The sequence below is a fragment of the Patagioenas fasciata genome, chromosome 3, assembly GCF_037038585.1.
Source record: "Patagioenas fasciata isolate bPatFas1 chromosome 3, bPatFas1.hap1, whole genome shotgun sequence".
Classification (NCBI taxonomy): Eukaryota; Metazoa; Chordata; class Aves; order Columbiformes; family Columbidae; genus Patagioenas; species Patagioenas fasciata.
The window spans coordinates 43784160-43803011 of NC_092522.1; the positions used below are offsets into that span (position 1 = coordinate 43784160).

The 18852-nt window shown below is 38.7% G+C and overlaps 1 protein-coding gene across 4 annotated transcripts in view; it reads left to right on the plus strand.

Moving 5' to 3' along the window:
- Window positions 1-18852, plus strand: part of AKT3 (AKT serine/threonine kinase 3) — a 159506-nt gene that overhangs the window by 130778 nt on the left and 9876 nt on the right. For 3 of the 4 annotated variants that reach the window (XM_065833488.2, XM_071806219.1, XM_071806220.1), the window contains 3 exons: window positions 6635-6849; window positions 9539-9626; window positions 18694-18796. In XM_065833488.2, the coding sequence (XP_065689560.1) occupies window positions 6635-6849; window positions 9539-9626; window positions 18694-18796 (406 nt within the window). Of the gene's footprint in view, window positions 1-6634; window positions 6850-8095; window positions 8203-9538; window positions 9627-18693; window positions 18797-18852 lie in introns of those variants that run through there. The other variant, XM_071806221.1, reaches the window with a different exon arrangement.

Sequence of the window (18852 nt, forward strand, 5' to 3'; positions counted from 1 at the left end):
ACTTTTGACGTAGCAATACTTTCACAGTTCATACCAAGATACATTTATAGTAACTAAATTTATGTAATACTTGGCAAACATGCTTTTCTGCAGGAAGGGTTTTCATACATTTGGATAAAAGCCCGTTTCTATAAAGAAATGTGTATTACCTTTGTTCATTAGTGTTAGATTATAAGCTTTCCCATTGTTGCAGTTGTTACCACAATTGATAGAAGGTTCTAGCAAATACACTTTTTAACTTCAGGTCAATAACATGTAGGTGAATATTTGTTAGCAGACCAACAACTGTAACAGTAAAAATGTGTGAAGGGTTACCAGGAATTCTTAAGGAACATACACTCCACCTGAACCGTAAGGTTAATTGAAAACAGTTATTTCCGCTTAAATTAACAGTACATTGGTGTATCCAAGTTCTCAGTTTTCTTTCACAACATAGGTGTGCAGACAGTTTGTTTAGATGTTTAAATATTTTCCCATCTGTTCTGTCAAAATTATTGATTGAGCAACAAGCTATTTGTAATGTTCTATCAGAAAGTCTGTATCTAATGTATTAAGAGAAACCATAAGCAGGTCAAAAATGTGACTGCTTTTCCAATAAGTTGCCTTGGCTATCTAGCACAAAGTAAGAAACTTACATTTTGAAATTGTTCTTTTAAATATAAAACCCAATACTGACAAGCGTTTGTAGAAGATTACAAGGAATTGTATGAAACCTTTCATTTTCAAGGGTATTGCTAAATTTGTCTGTGTTTGCTGAGTCCAGAAGTTACAGCAGCTAACTACCTTTTAGAGCTCTGTGGGAAGTGCATTTCTTGGTTGTGTGAATTTCTGTTGCGTAACCAAAAATCTTCCAGAGACTGCTCTTCAGGGATGTTTTGTTTCAGGAAAATGCAGTTAAAACAGGATTAAGGGATTTTCTGCTTTCAGCTCTGTTTGTGTCTGAGGCGGTCACACCTTATCCAGAATTCTGTGAAGTACTGGAGAATCCTAGTTTCACTGAAGGCCAGGGGAAATACATGATTGACTTAAGATGGTCACAGACTTCACCTGTTATACTGCTGGCTAACCTCCTAAAAAACCTTATTTTCACAGAGCCTTGTAAAAGCAGTGCGTGTGTTTGTATCGACTTCTCTTTGAGTGACTCATTTAATTGCCTTTGTCCCTAGTCCCTGGCCCAAGCCCTTGTAAATAGGAATTTGCACGTGTCTCAAGCTGCTGCCTCCTGGAATATTTTCAGGTCTAGCTACTGAAGAAATAAAGAGATAATAAAACGTCTTTTCAGTGGTTGTTCACCATCAAATTTAAATGGACATCAAATTCTGTGGACTGCATGTTAGACTCTTGAAGGAATGATATACCTAAAGCAAAGTAGACCTAGAAATGTATTGATTGATTAAAATCTACAATCACTGGTGAAGTAGAGGGTGAAGTCTTTTTAATGGTTTTGGTTTTTGGTAAAGAGAAAACTTCCAGTGGTACTAACAATTTTTGTTAATATTTTTGAGTCCGACACACTGGACTTTTCAGCATTTGGGAATACTAGTAGAAGATTTTTTTTTTTTTTGGTCAAGAAATGAGAATACAATAATTATTTTTTTCTGATCTGCAGTAACTCATCAGCAAAATGAATTGTGTGTGAGGGGCAAACACAGTCGAATTACTGTGATCTTAGCAGTCCTGCAGTGTGTTTGTGTTGTCTTAGTCATCACAAAGGCTCAGTACAAGCTGTGAACTGATTTTTTTATTTTGTATGTAGGACTTGATGGCCTTTGCTCTGTGTATAAGGTTATTGCTGATAATATTTCCAAAAACCCCAAAGTGTGCAGAGGCAGTAGAGTCACTAGAAAATACTTTGTTTTCATTTTACACTTGGCTATTGCTGCTATCTCAGTAAATTTTTAAAAAGTTGAGTTGCCTTTTGACCACAATAAAGATGAAAGTTTTGAGATAAATAAATAACTTTCCCTTAGTTGAAGCTATAATATTATCCAGTGCCTCGAAAGCATCCATAAAAGCACTGAAGTACCTGCATCTGCCTGGATAATCTCTCTTGCTGGTTAGAAAATGTTTATGTTACTTAACCTTTGCATATTTATCTAAGACAGGAAAAACACAAACTTCAGCAGCACCTCTGCGGCTTTTAAAAAGCATCTGTATAAACCCGGGCTGTCCTCAGGCTGCAGGTGTAGGTGTAGATTTTAGAAGAGCATTGATGCTTGTGCAAACTGCAGTGGTTCTGGTGCAGCAATGAGTTTATGCCCACACGGGAATCCCGTAATACTGCTGGAGTGCTTTAGAGAAATACAGGTTCGGAGGAGATTCGGGTCCTTCATCTTCCCATTAATTGAGCACGGCTGCTGCAGCCGCCTGTGCCTGCAGGAGTAACTGGGAGAGTCAGTGTCACTTCTCTGGTATAACTTTAGGGCAACGTTTGACGAGCATTTCTTTCTGCAGCAATGCTGCATCCGATGCCGCATGCCTTGGTGCTCGCACTTGTGCTGCTGTAGCTGTTCACATGGCAATAGAGTGGTTCAGCTCAGAAGACTTGATTCAGATAAAAAAATAACCCAGGGAGAAACTTTTTTTTCCTTTTTTCTTAGAACTGGTCTACTCTCTGGTGTAGTGTGTTGAGCAGTTTTGGCAAGGTAAGGGAAATTGTGGTGAGGGAATAGAAACAAGAATGTTAGTTAGGCTGGCACTGCCTCTGAAAGAACCAGTTGTTGAATCAGAGCCCTAAAAACAAATGGAGTAATACTCCCTCAAGTAATAAAAATGATGTTCATTTTTTGAGTTTTATTTCCCGTAATCTATGCCATCCTCCAGACTGCACCGCAGTCAGCCCCACCTCCTGCTTTACTCAATTCTGGGAGGTCACTTGGGTGCAGTGATGATGTGAGGTGTAAAATAGCGGTGAGTGACTATCAATGTTATCCGTGCACTGAGGTCGTTGTGCTGGATCTCTCACCTTCTAAAACCTCACCTAGATATTGGGATTTTTGGCATCCCATGTGTGTGAAGTAGATGAAGGAAGGGAAGTCACATATCCGAGTGATCTGACTATTTAAACAGATTTTGTGCAAGAAAGCAAGTAACTTCATCTTTGTTTCATGAAAATGCACCTGTCTGGAGTACGTACCCAGTGTAGCTGCTCTTTCTGTAGCTTGTGAGTTCCCTGTGTCGTTCTGTGTGATATCCCTAGGAAATATTAATATATTACTTGACAACAGATACCAGAGTGGTTGAGTGTGTGCCCTTCATGATGGTTTTGGTGGGCTCGCTGCCTTTCCTGCTGTGACCTTGAAGGGTTGTTAGGACAGTGTATTCACTTAAAGATAGATTTGTGGGTGTGGGGATGCGAATTGGCTGGAGGTGACGAAGACAGCTTTTAAGGGCAGTGTACAAAGCCCAAGAGATCAGACGTTCCACTGTGCCTTGCCAAGTGCTTAGACTGGTACCCCATGTACACAGGGATACCCCACAAATACTGGAGGGACAGTAGTATCAGGCCTCACAGCCAAAGGAGGCACATCTAAAAGCAGCTACCTACCTCATGGTAAGCAAAAGATTCAATTATTCATAGGTTCAAAGCCTGCAGCTGTGTGTCGTGTTCATTTTAGCACTGAGTTGAAGCTTTCTTGACCTATGTTCAGTGTAATTAAAACCAAACCCCTCAAAACCAGGAATTGTTTGGAAAGGGTTCTGTAATGCTGGGGCAGTGTGTATAGACATGTTCTCATGCCGGCCCTAATTGTATGGATTTGGTTGTAGGAGCTGCTGGACTCCAGCACTTCAATTGATTTGTCACAGTCTATAAATCCTGGCATTTCTTAACACCATGAGGAGTAGGAAAGACTTAAAGGAAATAATTGTGTGTATTTACTGTGAGTGTATTATGTACAGTTTTATTGCATTTATATTAAAATAAGTTGAGATTCATTTTGCTTTATTTACACTATTTTCAGGCTGTTTTCCTTTTGCCTAAATGAAACTCTTTTGATGTTCTTGCTTGTCTGGCTGGCTGTAAACCAGGTATTTAAACAAAAATAAAGAGTTGCCAGTTTTGCCAGCTGGGGATGAGAACCCGGCTGGTGATATGTGGGTTCGGGAGGCAGTTAATCTGGCTTTTATGCTTTTTTATGATTTTATGTAAAAAGAGGTTAAAAATCACATTTGGCTCTTTCTTTGTACCACTGTTTTGTTGCTGTTGTGGGAATGCAGCAAAAGGTTGCTCATACTTTTTTATTACTATTAGGTAAAGTCCTGCATAAATTAGGTAAAGCCCTAGCTATGCTTCGCTTTAGCTATTGGCCATGTCATTTGCCTTGTTCAGAGAATAATACTTTTTTTTCTTCCTGTTGCCTTCTTTTATAAATCACACATGCAAACCACATCTCAGCTTACTTGTAAAAAGAGCCTACCTCTGCTTCACAATTTTATGTTTTACTAGCTTCAAAAGAAAAGAGTGGCTCACTGTACAAATAGGAGAGATGGTAATGCTGCGAATAGATACAGTAGAAAAATATATAATGCTTCTATTCTGTGGCAGAAGAAATGGTGATTTAAAGACAAGCGTCACAGATTTCATATACGGTTTTTCAGCAAATAAGTTGCAATATGCTCAAACTCATAAAACATTTAATTAATTTTAAAATGCAGGAGTTATTTTAGTTAGTTTTGTCATATGTACTTATTCAGATAATTTGTTGTATTTTACACTTTCCAAAATTTCACCCTCTATTTGGAAATATCAATGATGTAACGAGTCTGTGTGTTTTGGCACAGTTGTAAATAGTATGTGTTAATGTGTTAATATTTATGATTTTTTAATCTTACATACACAAGAGGGATTTGTAAGACACTTCTTTTCATCATGTTTCTACTACTAATCCTTAAGGACAGTGAAAACCAGGAATATGAATGCGTTAATTACTGTGGGATTGTCAAAATTGCCATACTGGATTGGATTGCATTTTGTTTCTGCTAAAAGCATGTACCAGACACTTCAGAGCAGGTCTGGATTTACTGGGGGAGAAAAAGCAGAGGCAGATAAATGAGCTCAATGCCCCTTGTTAGGCCTGGCTAAGGTAGCACGTGTCCTGTGATGTTGTCACGGCTACATTTAGTGTCCCCAGATGGGCAAGGACTGTGTCTGCCCTTGCTTCAGAGGAAATTACTGGAAGTCATCTTATACTTTTTAGACAATCACAAGATAATGTAGTCACAGGAAAAGGTAATTTCTGACCTGTTAGACACTGCGTTATCATTAAAGCCTGAAGGCTTTACTACACATCACCAGATTTTTGCTACTAAATGGCTGTTCCTGTGTGTCTGCTTACAGTTGAATCTGGGTGAACTCTTGGTGGTGGTGATTGCATGCATCTGTGTGTTGTAAAAAGTATTTTGTTTTCTGTAGATAAGTTTGCTGGTTATATATTTTTTTTTTAAATCAGTCATATGTGCTGCCTTTCACTAACTGTCTTTTAAGGATAGAGAAGATTTTTTGTAAAGAATTATTTAATTCTTCATAAATACAGGCCAATTGTATTTGTTGCATTTCTTTGATGTTTCTAACCATTTATTATTTAAGTCTAATTTATTGTTTTAAGGTTTTTGCCTCTTTAATAGACCTTTCTGCAGCAAATATTGGCCATTTGGCGCACACAGTTGTAGCGCCTTCTGTATTACCATTTATTAACTTCTAACTGTTCTATCTTTTTTAAGTGAAAGGGTATGATCTAGAAATTCACAGAAACTGGAGTTATATATGTATATATCCAGTAGCCTTCAGTTTCGTATTGCTTGTGGTTTCATTATGGGTGTATGCTGCTGTTATGTTGTCTCCATTTGTGCAGTTTAATATGAAGGTGTATTAAACTCAGATTCCTTATTCCACTTCTCTGGAGCTGCTGGGAGAAAGGCTGTGGAGTATGTTTTTAGGCACACACCACTGGAAGCATTATGTTAACAAATTATATAAAAGTTACCATATTTCTGTGATCATAGGATATCATGTAAACATAGTGCCATAATAAACATAGTATCACGTAAACATTGTCATTTTTCTTTGCACTGGCAGAGTTCAGCTGTTTGAACTACTAATGAAACTGTCAGGAGAAACACATTGAGGACTTTTAATGTAAATAAAGATGATGAATAAGCTAAGCTTATCTTATTAAGATTAAGGTGTTTCTAAATTTGAGGCTTTATTCTTACAGGTTGGGGTAAGGAGAAAGGAAGTGACTGAGCAAGGAGGTGCTTCACTTCTCCCAGAAGAACATTAACTGAGGCAGTAGTGCCTGTAGATGAAGTGCCCCTTCCTAAAACTGAGCACACTAGAGATGGGATGGTAGAGGACACAGGAGAGGGACAAATGCAGTCCTGATCGTTTTGGGCAGGTCATTCTCAGTTTTGTATTTTGTCCTTAGCAGTATGGTGCCCAGTATGCCTGGAATTTCAGTGGGTGTGTGGGTCAGTACTGCAGTTGCATGGATTGAACCAGGTTCTGGGAGTCCTTGTAGTACACTCTGAAAATAAAGTCTTGGAAACACATTCACATAGAGGTGCATCAAATCGACTGAAATGACCATGTCTGAAATAGTGCATGTCTTACAGCTGCTTTTGTTTTCTGCCTTAGGTGTTGGAAGATAATGACTATGGTCGTGCAGTGGACTGGTGGGGATTAGGAGTTGTCATGTATGAAATGATGTGTGGAAGATTACCGTTCTACAACCAAGATCATGAGAAACTATTTGAACTGATACTAATGGAGGACATAAAATTTCCTCGAACTCTGTCTGCAGATGCAAAATCATTACTATCAGGCCTACTGATAAAGGATCCAAATAAGCGGTAAGTGAAAGTACTTGGGTATACAGGCATAATAAATACTCTGATGATACTGGCTAATGTAAAAATAGGCCAGTGATGCCTGGTCTTCCTAACTGAAGGACCTGTCAGTCACTGGAAAGGGCTATATGCAGCCATACTGTCTCAGATTTCCACTCTTTCAATACATCAGTGATGCACAAAGTGAGTTTAATGAGCAAAAGGGGAAAAAGCATATGGAAAAGAAGACTTTTTCAATCATTCACAGCAAACATGGGGATCTTTTCAGGTTTAGATCGTGTATTGGAACAAAGGGAGAGCACCGAAGTGTTTTTCAGAGTATGACTTAACCCTGTGTTGGCTGTAGTATCTCCAGGGGACTATACCACTTTTTCTTGGAAGTGATCATGCCAGAAGACATGTATAGACAGCCACAGATAAGTTTTATTAGGCTATGTAGATAGATGACATATTCGACCACGGACACTAGAAACATGTGAAAGAAAACATCTTCTGAGTGGAATCTAAATACAGTGGTTTGAGAGGAAGTTTCATCCACCTGTTGCCTGTGCCCTTCTGTGGTGGGCTTTTCCCTCTGGGATTGTTGCCTGCCAAGAAATGTTTTCCAGTGGCGCCTGCCCTGGACTAGCATGGTCCAGTCCCCTCTGGTCCTAAAACAAATCTCTCTCTTTGTAAATCAGTGATATTTGTTTGTAGGTCCCCTCTTTTCCCCAAGCTTTCTGTTGTTCTTGCGAGTCTCTTGGCATGTTTTAAGGCTGCAGTCATTCTGTCTGTCTCTCTGTAGTCCTTCACCCTCAGTTCATTCTCAGTAAGTTTTCAGCAGTGGGATTGCTCGCTGGCCCCCAGCACAGGAGGGGTTGCCGTGTCTGAGGGCAGCAGCCCCACGTAGCAGCCAGGACAGCACAGGCAGTCACATCAGCCTTGCTGCTCCTGCCCAACCGTGCCAGGCTCGCTTGTTTTACTGTGTGCAGTACAAGCAAACTGTGACCAACCAAATACATGGAGAGTAAAGTAAAAATGTGTTCCTGTAGCAACTCTTACGCATTTTGACCTCCAAACAATTTGACTCATCAAATGCATTAACCTTTAGAATTGAAAAGATACTTCCTTCTAATTAATCTTTGCAGACAGTAGTGTTTATTACAGACTTACATTTACAAGCTTATTCGTATTCTAGTTGTGGTGCTAGCTAATGCTAAATAGGGTGAGAGCACAGAGGTTAACTGCAACTCAGCTTTTCTCTGAGCAGCTGGATGGGAAGACAGTGAGAGAAGTCTGGAGACTGCAGGCTCACTGGGATGCTTGGCAGAGATGTAGAGAATTTTACAATGAGTAGTTGAAGAACAAAGGAATACGTCTTGGAAGTGAAAATAACTTTATACTGCAAGACTGAGGTAGTAGTCTGGAATATTTTTGTAGTTTGGCAGCAGGGTAATAATAATACAGATTTTTTCCATGGTGGTGGGAATTATTGTTGCTTGCAAGAAATGCTTTAGAGAGGAATGTATCTTACTTAAAAGGTTGCTTTTAAAATTTGACCTTATATCTTCAGCAGTTCCTTTCAGTGAAACACAAACTATTTATGTCAATCTTCTTGTCAATATTTAGCACATATGGGCTGCTTGTTCAGTTGAGATTTTATTTTTCCTTTTGCCACTTCTTCCTGTTAGACCAGTAGGCTTGCCAGTGCCAGGAGGAAGTTAGATGACAGCTGAGCAGTCCTGAAAGTCCACATGTTGTTGAAAGGGGCAGAGGTTCTCTTCACTGGATGTGTGGTTCTTTCTCTACCAACAACAGAAGCTCAAGGGAGCTCACTAAACTTGTTGAGCCAAATTTTGACAACAAAAAGCAGCCGGCTCTTTCTTGTTTTTTCATTGTGGGGTTGGTTTCCTTCAGGTTAGTGAGCTGGCTCAGCTCGCAGTTGTCAGTGGGAGTGATGCTGTGGATGCAGGTGAGAGGGGAGAGGGATGGGCAGGAGTGGGACATTCTTCTCTTGGCGGCAGTGACCAGTTCTATGAGCTCAAATCGCCATGGGCAAGTTCACCCAAAGTAGGTAGAATTAACTTCCTAAGATGATTTCCCAGAGTCTGGCTTTGGCAAGCTATGGGCCACAGTGAATAGTGTGGTTATTTACAATGGCCTTTAAATAACCTTCTCAGCAGGCCCACAATTTATTAATTTATACTAATTGACTCAGATTGAGACTATTTTATGGTAATTGGTTAATTGTTACAGCATCCAGATGCAACAGCAGTGAACACTATATAAAACTGATGTGTGAGTCATTACTGATTCAGTGCCTGGCACCTGCTTGGTGAAATTTTATGTCAGCATTGTTGAATTTGTTTGGGCTTTTAATAGTGCCAGAAGGCGAGTTGGTCTTTCAAGAAAACTAAACTTAAGTATGTTTTTAAAAGGAATGAATTATTAAAAAAGCTCATCATGGACAGGAGTGAACATTGTAGTTGGATTCATCAAATAGACTAGGCCATGGCATGGATACTTTTGCTATCACATTTTCTCTCAAGATCACCTTAATTCATAATAAAGAAGTAAGAATTACTTATTGAATGGATGAGAGTTGTTCTTAGAGAGTCAAAAACAAAGGGTTGCTTTTCCAACCATTACAATAACTCAGTCTGCCTTTAAGAGTAATGCTTATTTAATATGATTTTTTCCTCACTCTCTTTAGACTTGGTGGAGGCCCAGATGACGCAAAAGAAATCATGCGTCACAGTTTCTTTGCTGGAGTAAACTGGCAAGATGTATATGATAAAAAGGTAAGTCTTTATATGACATTGAATAATGGCTGGCTTCTGCAAGGTGGTTTCAACTGATAGTCATAGGACTGCTGCTCTCTGGACTTAATTGTTTTTCTTTGCAACTTTTTGTGTTAATACAAATGGATAATTATTCAGAACTATGTGTACTTAATCTTTTGTTTTTCAGTTATAATTTGTCAGTGGACCAAATATAAATTTTTCAAACCAATCTAAACTCAGGAAGGGTTTTTCTTTTATTATGTAAATGTCAAAATCTTTTACTTTCCTGTTTTTCTTACTGGGCCTTCAAGAGAAAAGTAGGTGTATGGCTCAAGATAATGTGAGAAAGTGTAATGGAAGTTTATACTGAATTATCTTTTTATTTCTGCCTTTTATTGAAAAATCGCTCTATGGAAATAGGAAAATGAAGTGTTTGGAAGGGACTCATAGCAAAAATCTACTTTCTGATTGTTTGTATTTAAGTAGACATCTTTTTCGAACTTATTTTTGAAGAGATATCTAAGAAATTTAAAATAGCATTAAAACACTGAGCCAAAACAGCTTGTGGAGAAATCAAGTACTGAGAATTCAATTTGAACAGTTTTCTCTAAACCTATTTCTCTAAACCTAGTCCTGTTCCTGTAACAATCAACACTTTGGGGATGAGTTTAGAAAATGAATTTATCTTACTCAGTAGTGAAACTTAATTGACTTAAGCTGTTTTATATACAGAAGCTGATTTTATCTCAGTACTTGTATAAGAATTTACTTGTTGCTATAAACCCCCTTCTATTTTGATAAAGTCTCTTTTTTTTTCCTCAACTCTTATACATTGTTAATCTGCCAGTTGAGCTGCGTAATTTTAAAAGATAGATTTTTCTCCTTTTTTTTCTTTGTTCAAATAAAAGGAAAATGAAAGACATACGAATGAGCAGAATATGTTTATGCTACGATGTCAATAGTACAAACTGTTTTGTTCAGTTGTTGTTGAACTGAAATTTTAAAAATGTGTAGTTGTTGGTGTGGTACTTCTCTGGCAAGTACCAGAATTGAAAAAAGAGCCTGTATACGATGATAGAAAATATGGTACTCTGAAGTTACTTGATACAAGTGTGATTTTTCCCTGGCAGTATCATGAGGTTTCAAGAAACTCTAAAATAAATAATCAGAGCAAGTGTATTAATTTAGTTACTTTGTGAGGTCAACCACTGGTTGGTTATGTAAGGACATTGTTGAGAAGCACTGTGAGGATAAAAGCTAAAAATACAAGTTGAGGACCTTTCTGGAGTTTAAAAAAACCCCACTAAAACTGATGTGATTTCAATGTGGTAGGAGTGGGTGAGAAAAAGCTGTTACATTTCTCTTGCTCTGTTGAAAAAGCTTTCTTAATTAGCTTACATTAGAAATAGAGCTCTCAATTCAACACTGTGTTCAACATCATATTTAGTTAAGAAAATATGGATACTCTTACATTTTTAAGCATAAGCTTTGAGTTTTTCCAAATCAACATGGAAAGTGTTTTTCAGTCAGTATCTTATTGTGAGCTATTAAAATAAAATTAGGTATTTTCCAGGTATATATATATGTATATAAATATATAAATGCAAGTATTTTGCTTTTATGTTCAAGGAGGTGGATGTAGCTTATTGGAATACCATAACTGGAGAAATTGCAGTCATTCATTGTTTACTCTGCCCATTGTGGCTTTGCCAGTAAAAAATCAATTGAATTTCCTCAGTTGAACAGTTAGCTTCAAGGATCATAGGAATTGCTTTTGGGCAGTATTGGTACAGAATGGGTTCTTTATGGAAACATAAGTCATGAAAATGACTTCTGACAGTACGTTTTTCTGTTTATTTGAAAAAATGGTTTAGTTCATATTACAAAGCCATTTGTCTGGTTGGTTAAAATATCCAGTTGCTCCTTCTGCACACAGAGTCTTATCTTTTTGTGAAGTGTGCAGGATAAGACTGTTCTCTGACATATAAACTTCAAACAAAATAATAAGGTTAATGAACTTCCACTTAGTATGTTTGTTAGAATTCTTATATGAATCTTTTTGAGGTTTTAGTATTCTAAAATAACTCAGGAGGAAGGTGCGTCAAACAAATTTGATTTTCAAATAGATCTATTCTATGCTTGCTTCTGTTGCTGTTTATTATTAGTAGTGTAGTTGTAGTCTTTAGCAGTAGGGTCACTTGATGAAATTGATAGTTGACATAATTATTTGCATAGTAAAAATATTTCACAGTATTCTTGCCTGAGGTTTACGCACCATGAAACTGTAATTTCCTGGCTACATTTCAGAAGTGTGTTTCAGTTAGCAATGGAAGAACTCAAATTCACATTCAGAGTGATGGAAACCAAATCGTAATGTGTATTCCAGTATTTGCCGGACGGTAGTTTTGTACGTGTGCTCACTATGCTCCTGTGCCACTAATTTTATCAGTTTTACCACAGAATAAGTACACCTCTGTACTTACTAGGTTATCACTTTACTGGTGTGATTAGAGAGAGAATTATATATATGTAAACTCAGAGTAGTTCATGCAACAAGAGTAGCTCTGTCAGTTCAAATGGATCCAAATGGTCAAATGGAATTACTAGCTCTCTGATACTGCTAACTAATTAAACTAATTTGGTACTACACCATGATAATAAAATGTTGTATGGCACACTGGGGCAGAGGAGGTCATTGGCTTTAAATGAAAAATGTATAGTAGTTAGCATTTGTGATCAGATGTATTTATTTTTGGCAGAAAAGCCATGAGGACATATGAAAGAGAGCAGCCTGTGCCAGGTTCTTCCTGTGATCATCTCACCCCTGATGAGTTTTTATCTCTGCGCCTGAGTAGGAGAAATTGAATGGCTTGGCAGACTCTGAAGACTTCAAAAGCCCATATACTTCTAAATAAAATATTTGTTTTATTTTTAGCTAGAATCGGGAAGCCTTTTGAAATTTCTGTTACTCATTTAAGAATTGTATAAGCATACTTTTATATGGGTTGCAGAAATAAGTTGCTGGATGTTCTGTCTAGGGTCTTCCATTGAACAAAAAATACCTGGGCATTAATTTAAAGGTAGGAATTTGGGTATGTCTTTAGGCTTGCAGCTTGGAACACTCAGGTAGCCTCAGGTGAAAGGAGAGCCAGACCTTTCAGCAAAGCCTGGGTTTCCTCCTGCGTGTAATACAGATGAAAGAAGAAGAAAGAGAATGTATGGGCTGAGATACATATGTGTGCTTCTGATTCCTGCTAATACATCCGATTGTTCCTGAAGCAAATGAGAGGGTGCTAACAAAGATATTTGTTGGTACTGGGGAGGGAGCAGGGGCACGTAGCGGTTGGAGCTGGGGTGTCTGACTGTGCTGCACCCTTTACCTGTACCACCCATGCTTTCCTTAGAGCACAACGGCAGAACGATGAAAGCCCCTGGTTCAAGCCCTGGGTTCAGGCCTGGCAAAATCTGCAATATCACGATGATCTCAAGTGTACCTTTAAGTACTTTTATGTATCAGAATTTAAAGGACAGGGCAGGAGGGAAATAGGAAACCACCAACATCTGGTTTTAGATCATTGCTTTTTGAGTCGTACTATTTTTGTATATTAATTTGCAGTGCAACTAAGCCTGTAGAAATGACCCTTGTTATTTGCTTTTATGTTGTTGTTGTGCAAAGCAGTAAAAAGATCAGAAAACTGCTAACCAATGTGATACTTTCATAGTGTTTCCAGCACTACTTTAAACTGTATGGGCAAACCTAGTGGTTGGTTGCCACTGCTTCCCCAGCTTCTTGATTTTACAGGAAGGAAAATGTACATCAGTCTGATTCTTAAACTTCTTGCTGTAATCCTGGGGGTTGTGTTTTTTCTCTGTCTGTTCTATCAGCATCATATCACTTGGAAAACAGAGTTTTTCCAGGGGCAAAAGTCTCTGCTAAGGCTTGCCTTCCTGTGGATCTGGGCTGTGTGTCCTTCCACTGCCGAAATCCCAGCTCTTCCTCCTCTTCCTCGTCCCCCTGCCTAGGACCACCAGATGCACCATCCTGCCAGGGTACATGGGCATTTCCAGCTCCTGGCTGTTTTGCCATTGCTGTCTGTGCTTCAGGGGAAACCCTGGGGTTTTTTTCTCTTCTATTCAGTAAACCAGAGTCAGAAATTCTGTGGGATGTGTGTCTGTGCCTCGTCTTTCCTCTGTCATGGTGCGTTCGCCCAACCATTCAGAATTTGTTAGGGAAAGATGTACAGACTGACAGAGTATGTAATCTCAGCAGCTCTGGTTTCCTTTGGTAACTGAGCTAATATCAGAAAAAGGACCAAAAAAATATGGTTAGTGAAGGAAAAATCAGTATTTTAAAGGACTTACATATTTTAAATTAACATATTGTTGGTGAGGATCTAATATTGAAAGACTGAATTAAGGTTTTGTGTTGTTAGTATCCCTGCACGATTTTTAGGGTCACCAAGCATTTGCTTTGATGGGAACTTATTGTATGAATGAGGGAACATGCATTAACAGATACACATCAGAGAAATGTTAAATGTTGAGACAAGCTTAGCTAGTGTACCTTTAAAGTGTTTTATTGTGGGATTTTGTAAGTTAGGGAATTTCAGTTTATGTGAAAATAGACTGTTTACTTGGAACGTCATTTAGTAAGTTATCTAGTTTACTAATATACTTTTTTTTCGAGTTGAGAAGTCTGTCTGTGAATTGTGACGTTTTCAGCCCTTCCAGCTGAGCATGCTTGTGATGAAATGCAAAGGTGTATTTCAGTGATGTGACCCTATTCTCTTTTCACAGTATTATTTAATTTTCCCACCACTCTGATTTGGCTGATCTGGCTCTTCTGTTTGATTCTTGAAAGTAACAACTTTGCAGTTTTGGTTCTCCAGGAATGTTTAAAGGAGATGAAAGTTTGATTTCTGGACATCAAATCATTAATGTTTAATTAACTTTCCTACTCAGAAAGAACTGTAACATTTGACACAGTTTTTGATGTATGTCAGACTCGAATAATAAACCAGATGGAAGTTGTTGAAATAACAGCATATGATGACAATGCATTACTGAAATATCTGGTTTGTAGTTATTTTTAAAATTAATTTTCAAAATACATAAGCTGTGACAAAAGATAATTCATCTCATACATTGCAATTTATTAATTAAGAAGAGGAGTACATTTTGGGATGCAGCAGTGATTGTTTTTTAATTGGAATGTCATACTGAAGCTGAACCAAAAGTAAGATTCAAATAATTATTCGTTATGAATAAAACCTGAAACTGCACAGCAGCGTTCACCTTTTAGAATTTATATGATCTGTAAAGAATTAGTGTGTTTGGAAGTTTTGAGATTATAATTTATATTATAATCTAGCTTATCTAAATGAATAATTCAGTGGGGGTGGTGTATAGCTGCTCTTCTTATTCCTTTCACACTTCATCTCAGAGAACTATTAATCTGAAGTCTGTTGGTGGATGAGATTCTTAGGGTAGTGTGAATTTTGAGTTCATTGGAATTAAAATTCCCTGTAAATTAAAAGAAGGCGGCAGATCAGATTGATGTTCTTAAGCATCATATTTTTCATTTGGCAGATCGGGTGCATCACAGTTACTTTGAAGTAGCCTCAGCCACTCCTTATACAACACTGAGACAAATGATTCCTGTCAGATTATCTTTGAGCAAATAATGTTACTTATTTTCTCTCATACTGGAGTATTAGTGTAGTTGTTCAGTAAGCGTGAGAAAGCTCCAGGTGTAGGACAGAGCCTGTCTGTCTGTCCCTGTGTGACTGTAACACTCAGGTGCTGTACCTGCCCCTTTCCTTCCCCCGAGAGACGGGTGGCAAGTTTCCCAGGTCTCGAACTGTGGAAGAACAGTGGTATTTCTCACACACTGCTCTCAATGGATGCCAAATGAAATGCCATTCCCTGCAGATAATAAAGACACGATGAATTTGATACTCTTTCTGCTGTCATTTCTAACACCAAGCCTTGGAAATGACCGAGGCAGATTCAGCTTGACAGATGGGTGTGAAATTGGATTTTTGTCTTGAACATCAACTCTTACAGTCAGTGAACTCATGCTGAGTTTAGACTTTTATTTAATTGTTCGCACACAATTGTAATGCACAAACACAGAAAAAGTGTATTTCTTGTCCTTGGAGTAAATGACTGGGTGCTGAAGGTGCGGTCTCCTGTCTGGTTTGAGTGTGTTCTGCTTAAATTTGCACAGACCGCTAAAGGAGGAAAATCATCCCATACTAAAGCTTGGCTGCCTGGACTGAGCAGCATGATTTTCATGCAGACTGACAGGTCCTGTGCTTAACAAAAGCTCATCTTACTCCTTTTGGACCGGGTTACTGGGTGTGCCTTGTGGTGCTCACTTCACTCCTGGACTTTCTGCCTTCTCAGGTCAGAAGCGGGGAGAAGCTGTGGCAGTGGCAGCTGGATACCAGTTCCTTGTGACACCAAACACAAGATGCTGTTGTGTGTAGAGAGACATCTTCGTGTTGTGATCATCAGACCTGTAGTTAATGTCGGGTTGTTTGTTGTCATCTCGCTACAACTTCAGCCTCCATTGTGATGTATGGAGAAGCTTCTGAGTTCTTATTCTATTCTTGTTCAGTCTAAGTGGTTATCTCTGCAGCAGTTCTGCCTTATATGTCTTTCTAACAGTTTCATTACAGCAGAAAGTTGCTGAGATTTTGCTTTCTGTTTCTAAATAAAATCTAACAATTAATGAACAAAGGTGGCACTCCTCCAGAAAGATGATTGCCAAGTTTCTGTAGCATGGCCTGGCATGTTGGTGACATGGCTTACAAAATCTGTCTCGAATGCTCTGTCTCCAGTCTCCTGAATGTGGTGTTGAAGCACCATGTCCTTCGGTGTACACTTGTGCACATCATTTATATCACACTCTGTGCTTCTGCTTTGTCTGAAAGGTTGTTAGGAAAGGATGATGTTAGGAAAGGATTATGTTATAAAAGGATGATGTTATGAAAGGATTTCTTACTGTATTTTCTCCTAGAGGTGATGCCTGACCTCTGTGTGCCAGTTCCTCATTTCTTGACTAGAATTCTGCAGGAACCAGTAGATTATTTTAGAAGTTCTCCCATTAGAATTGGGAGTATCTCCCAACAATCATATGAAGGTCAGAGAAGGAATTTCCTTGGGCTGTTACTGAAGATTTGGAGCAGATAAAGTAGAACTCTTAGTATATCCTAAAAAGGGCAAATAAACTGTTGCAGGGATAAAGAGTCAACTTGCTGAATGAAGGGTAGTGCTGAAGGACTTGTAGATGTATCCTGGGAGGGATCCCGGCAGAATTGGGTGACATGGCCAAAGAACCACTGGTGTTCTGGTGTGGTTCTCATACTGCAGGGAACAGTGAAGGGATTTTTCTCCGGCTAAGGCGGCTTTCACATTACCAGTTGTCAGTGTATTATATCACATGTGAGGAGGATAAAAAGGAAAAGAATTGGGTGGCCATTTTCAACGTGGATTTGGAAACAATGGGAATTTGTGTGTGCATTTGTAACAGTCATAAAAATGGAGAAAGGTCTTCTGTGTGCACCTACAGATGCTTTTGTTTAGGGTTTTTTTTGCTGTTGTCTTGCTGTCTAAGTGCCCTATTTATGCACTGTACCACATTTTAATCTGTTATGCCTCATCCCAGACTGTAAAGTATTAGGAATTAATAAGTTTCTGGATAGAGATCTACAGTGAAGAACATCTTGTTGAAAGCCTTCTTTCTTTGGCTGGTTGTACAGAACTTACACAGTGTAGTCCTTATGGAGCACGCTAACTCTTTTGGGTTTTGGGTGGCTCTATTTGTGGATCATGTAGTCTCCTTTGGTTAGCACTGAGATGCAGAGCTGCTTCGAGCATTCACCAGTTCATGCAGATCTTGCCAAGCTGTACAAAAAACCAACCAAACAAACAAAATATTGTGCATCAAACATAGTAAAATAATGAAGACTCTTACTATTGCAAAAAGTTTGCAATGTACATTGTGTATCGTAAATCGTGTCTAATGCATTGAACTTGCTGAGGGAGGTGGTTTAACAGCAGTTGCACTTCCTTTGCTGTGGGGTGAATTTGGTCTTGGTGTTCTGGAGTTAAGGAGAGAAATAACATGAAACTAGTGAAAACCACATGCAAGCTCTGATAATATCAGTGAGCCATAGCGTTACCTCTTCTATAGAAAGGGAAATTGATACACTGTCATCAGGGTGTGTGTTTTAAATTGTATATGAGGAGAAAACACCAAGGAGCTCCAAGGTACAAACCAAAACATTGTCATCCTCCCTGCTTTCATTTCCAATATCATATGAACTAGATTGCTGTATCATTTGGGCTGACACCATGCAGTGGGATATTCCGTACTCAGTATGCCTTCCCATTGAAACCTTTGGCCTGTAGGCTGTTGTTCTGGGGGAGAAGGTAGGTAGCAAGGCTGGTGCAAAAGAGAGGTGGGGAGGTCGTGGCTGTGAGCAGACACTGGTGATTTGCTGTTGGGAAATACCACACTGCCCTCTGAGGGCAGTAGGCAGGATTAGATCCAGCAACTCAAACATGAACTGGCCTTTTTCAAATGTAAAATTTATTTTCTTCTAAAGGTAAGTTCAGATGAAGACCTTAACGCTGAAATAAAATAAAATAAAAATACTACTACTACTAATGAAAAAGCTGACTGTGCTCTCTGTGAAGTCCTTTTTGCCTTGGCTGTTTGTACCACCCAGTTCTGGTGAAGTACCTCGAGTTGTCTTTGCCTGGCACCTGGGTGGGTAATCAGAATGGCCTGAAGAGTTTCTAGGTAATTATCTTTATGCAGCTCAATTTATCTGCAAGTCATGTGAGAGTGATACTTGGAATTTAGCTGTGTTGTGCTACTAGCCAGGTTCTGAACTAGTGTTTTTGGGATCGATTCTAATGTCTTCTGTCTCTTACTAGAAGTTAGAGACTCAGCTGCCTATCCGCAGACCTACTCATTTGATCTGGGGTGTAGGGAAAAATAACTTATTTGTATTCCTGGTAGTAATTTGTCTGGCTTCAGATTAATTTCATTTTGTTTCTTGGTCCCTTTCAGCTTGTACCTCCTTTTAAACCTCAAGTGACATCTGAGACAGACACCAGGTATTTTGATGAAGAATTTACAGCTCAGACTATTACAATAACACCGCCTGAAAAATGTAAGTCAGAAATTATGCATAAGCATAGCTTAAAAATAATCAGTTTGTAATAAAAC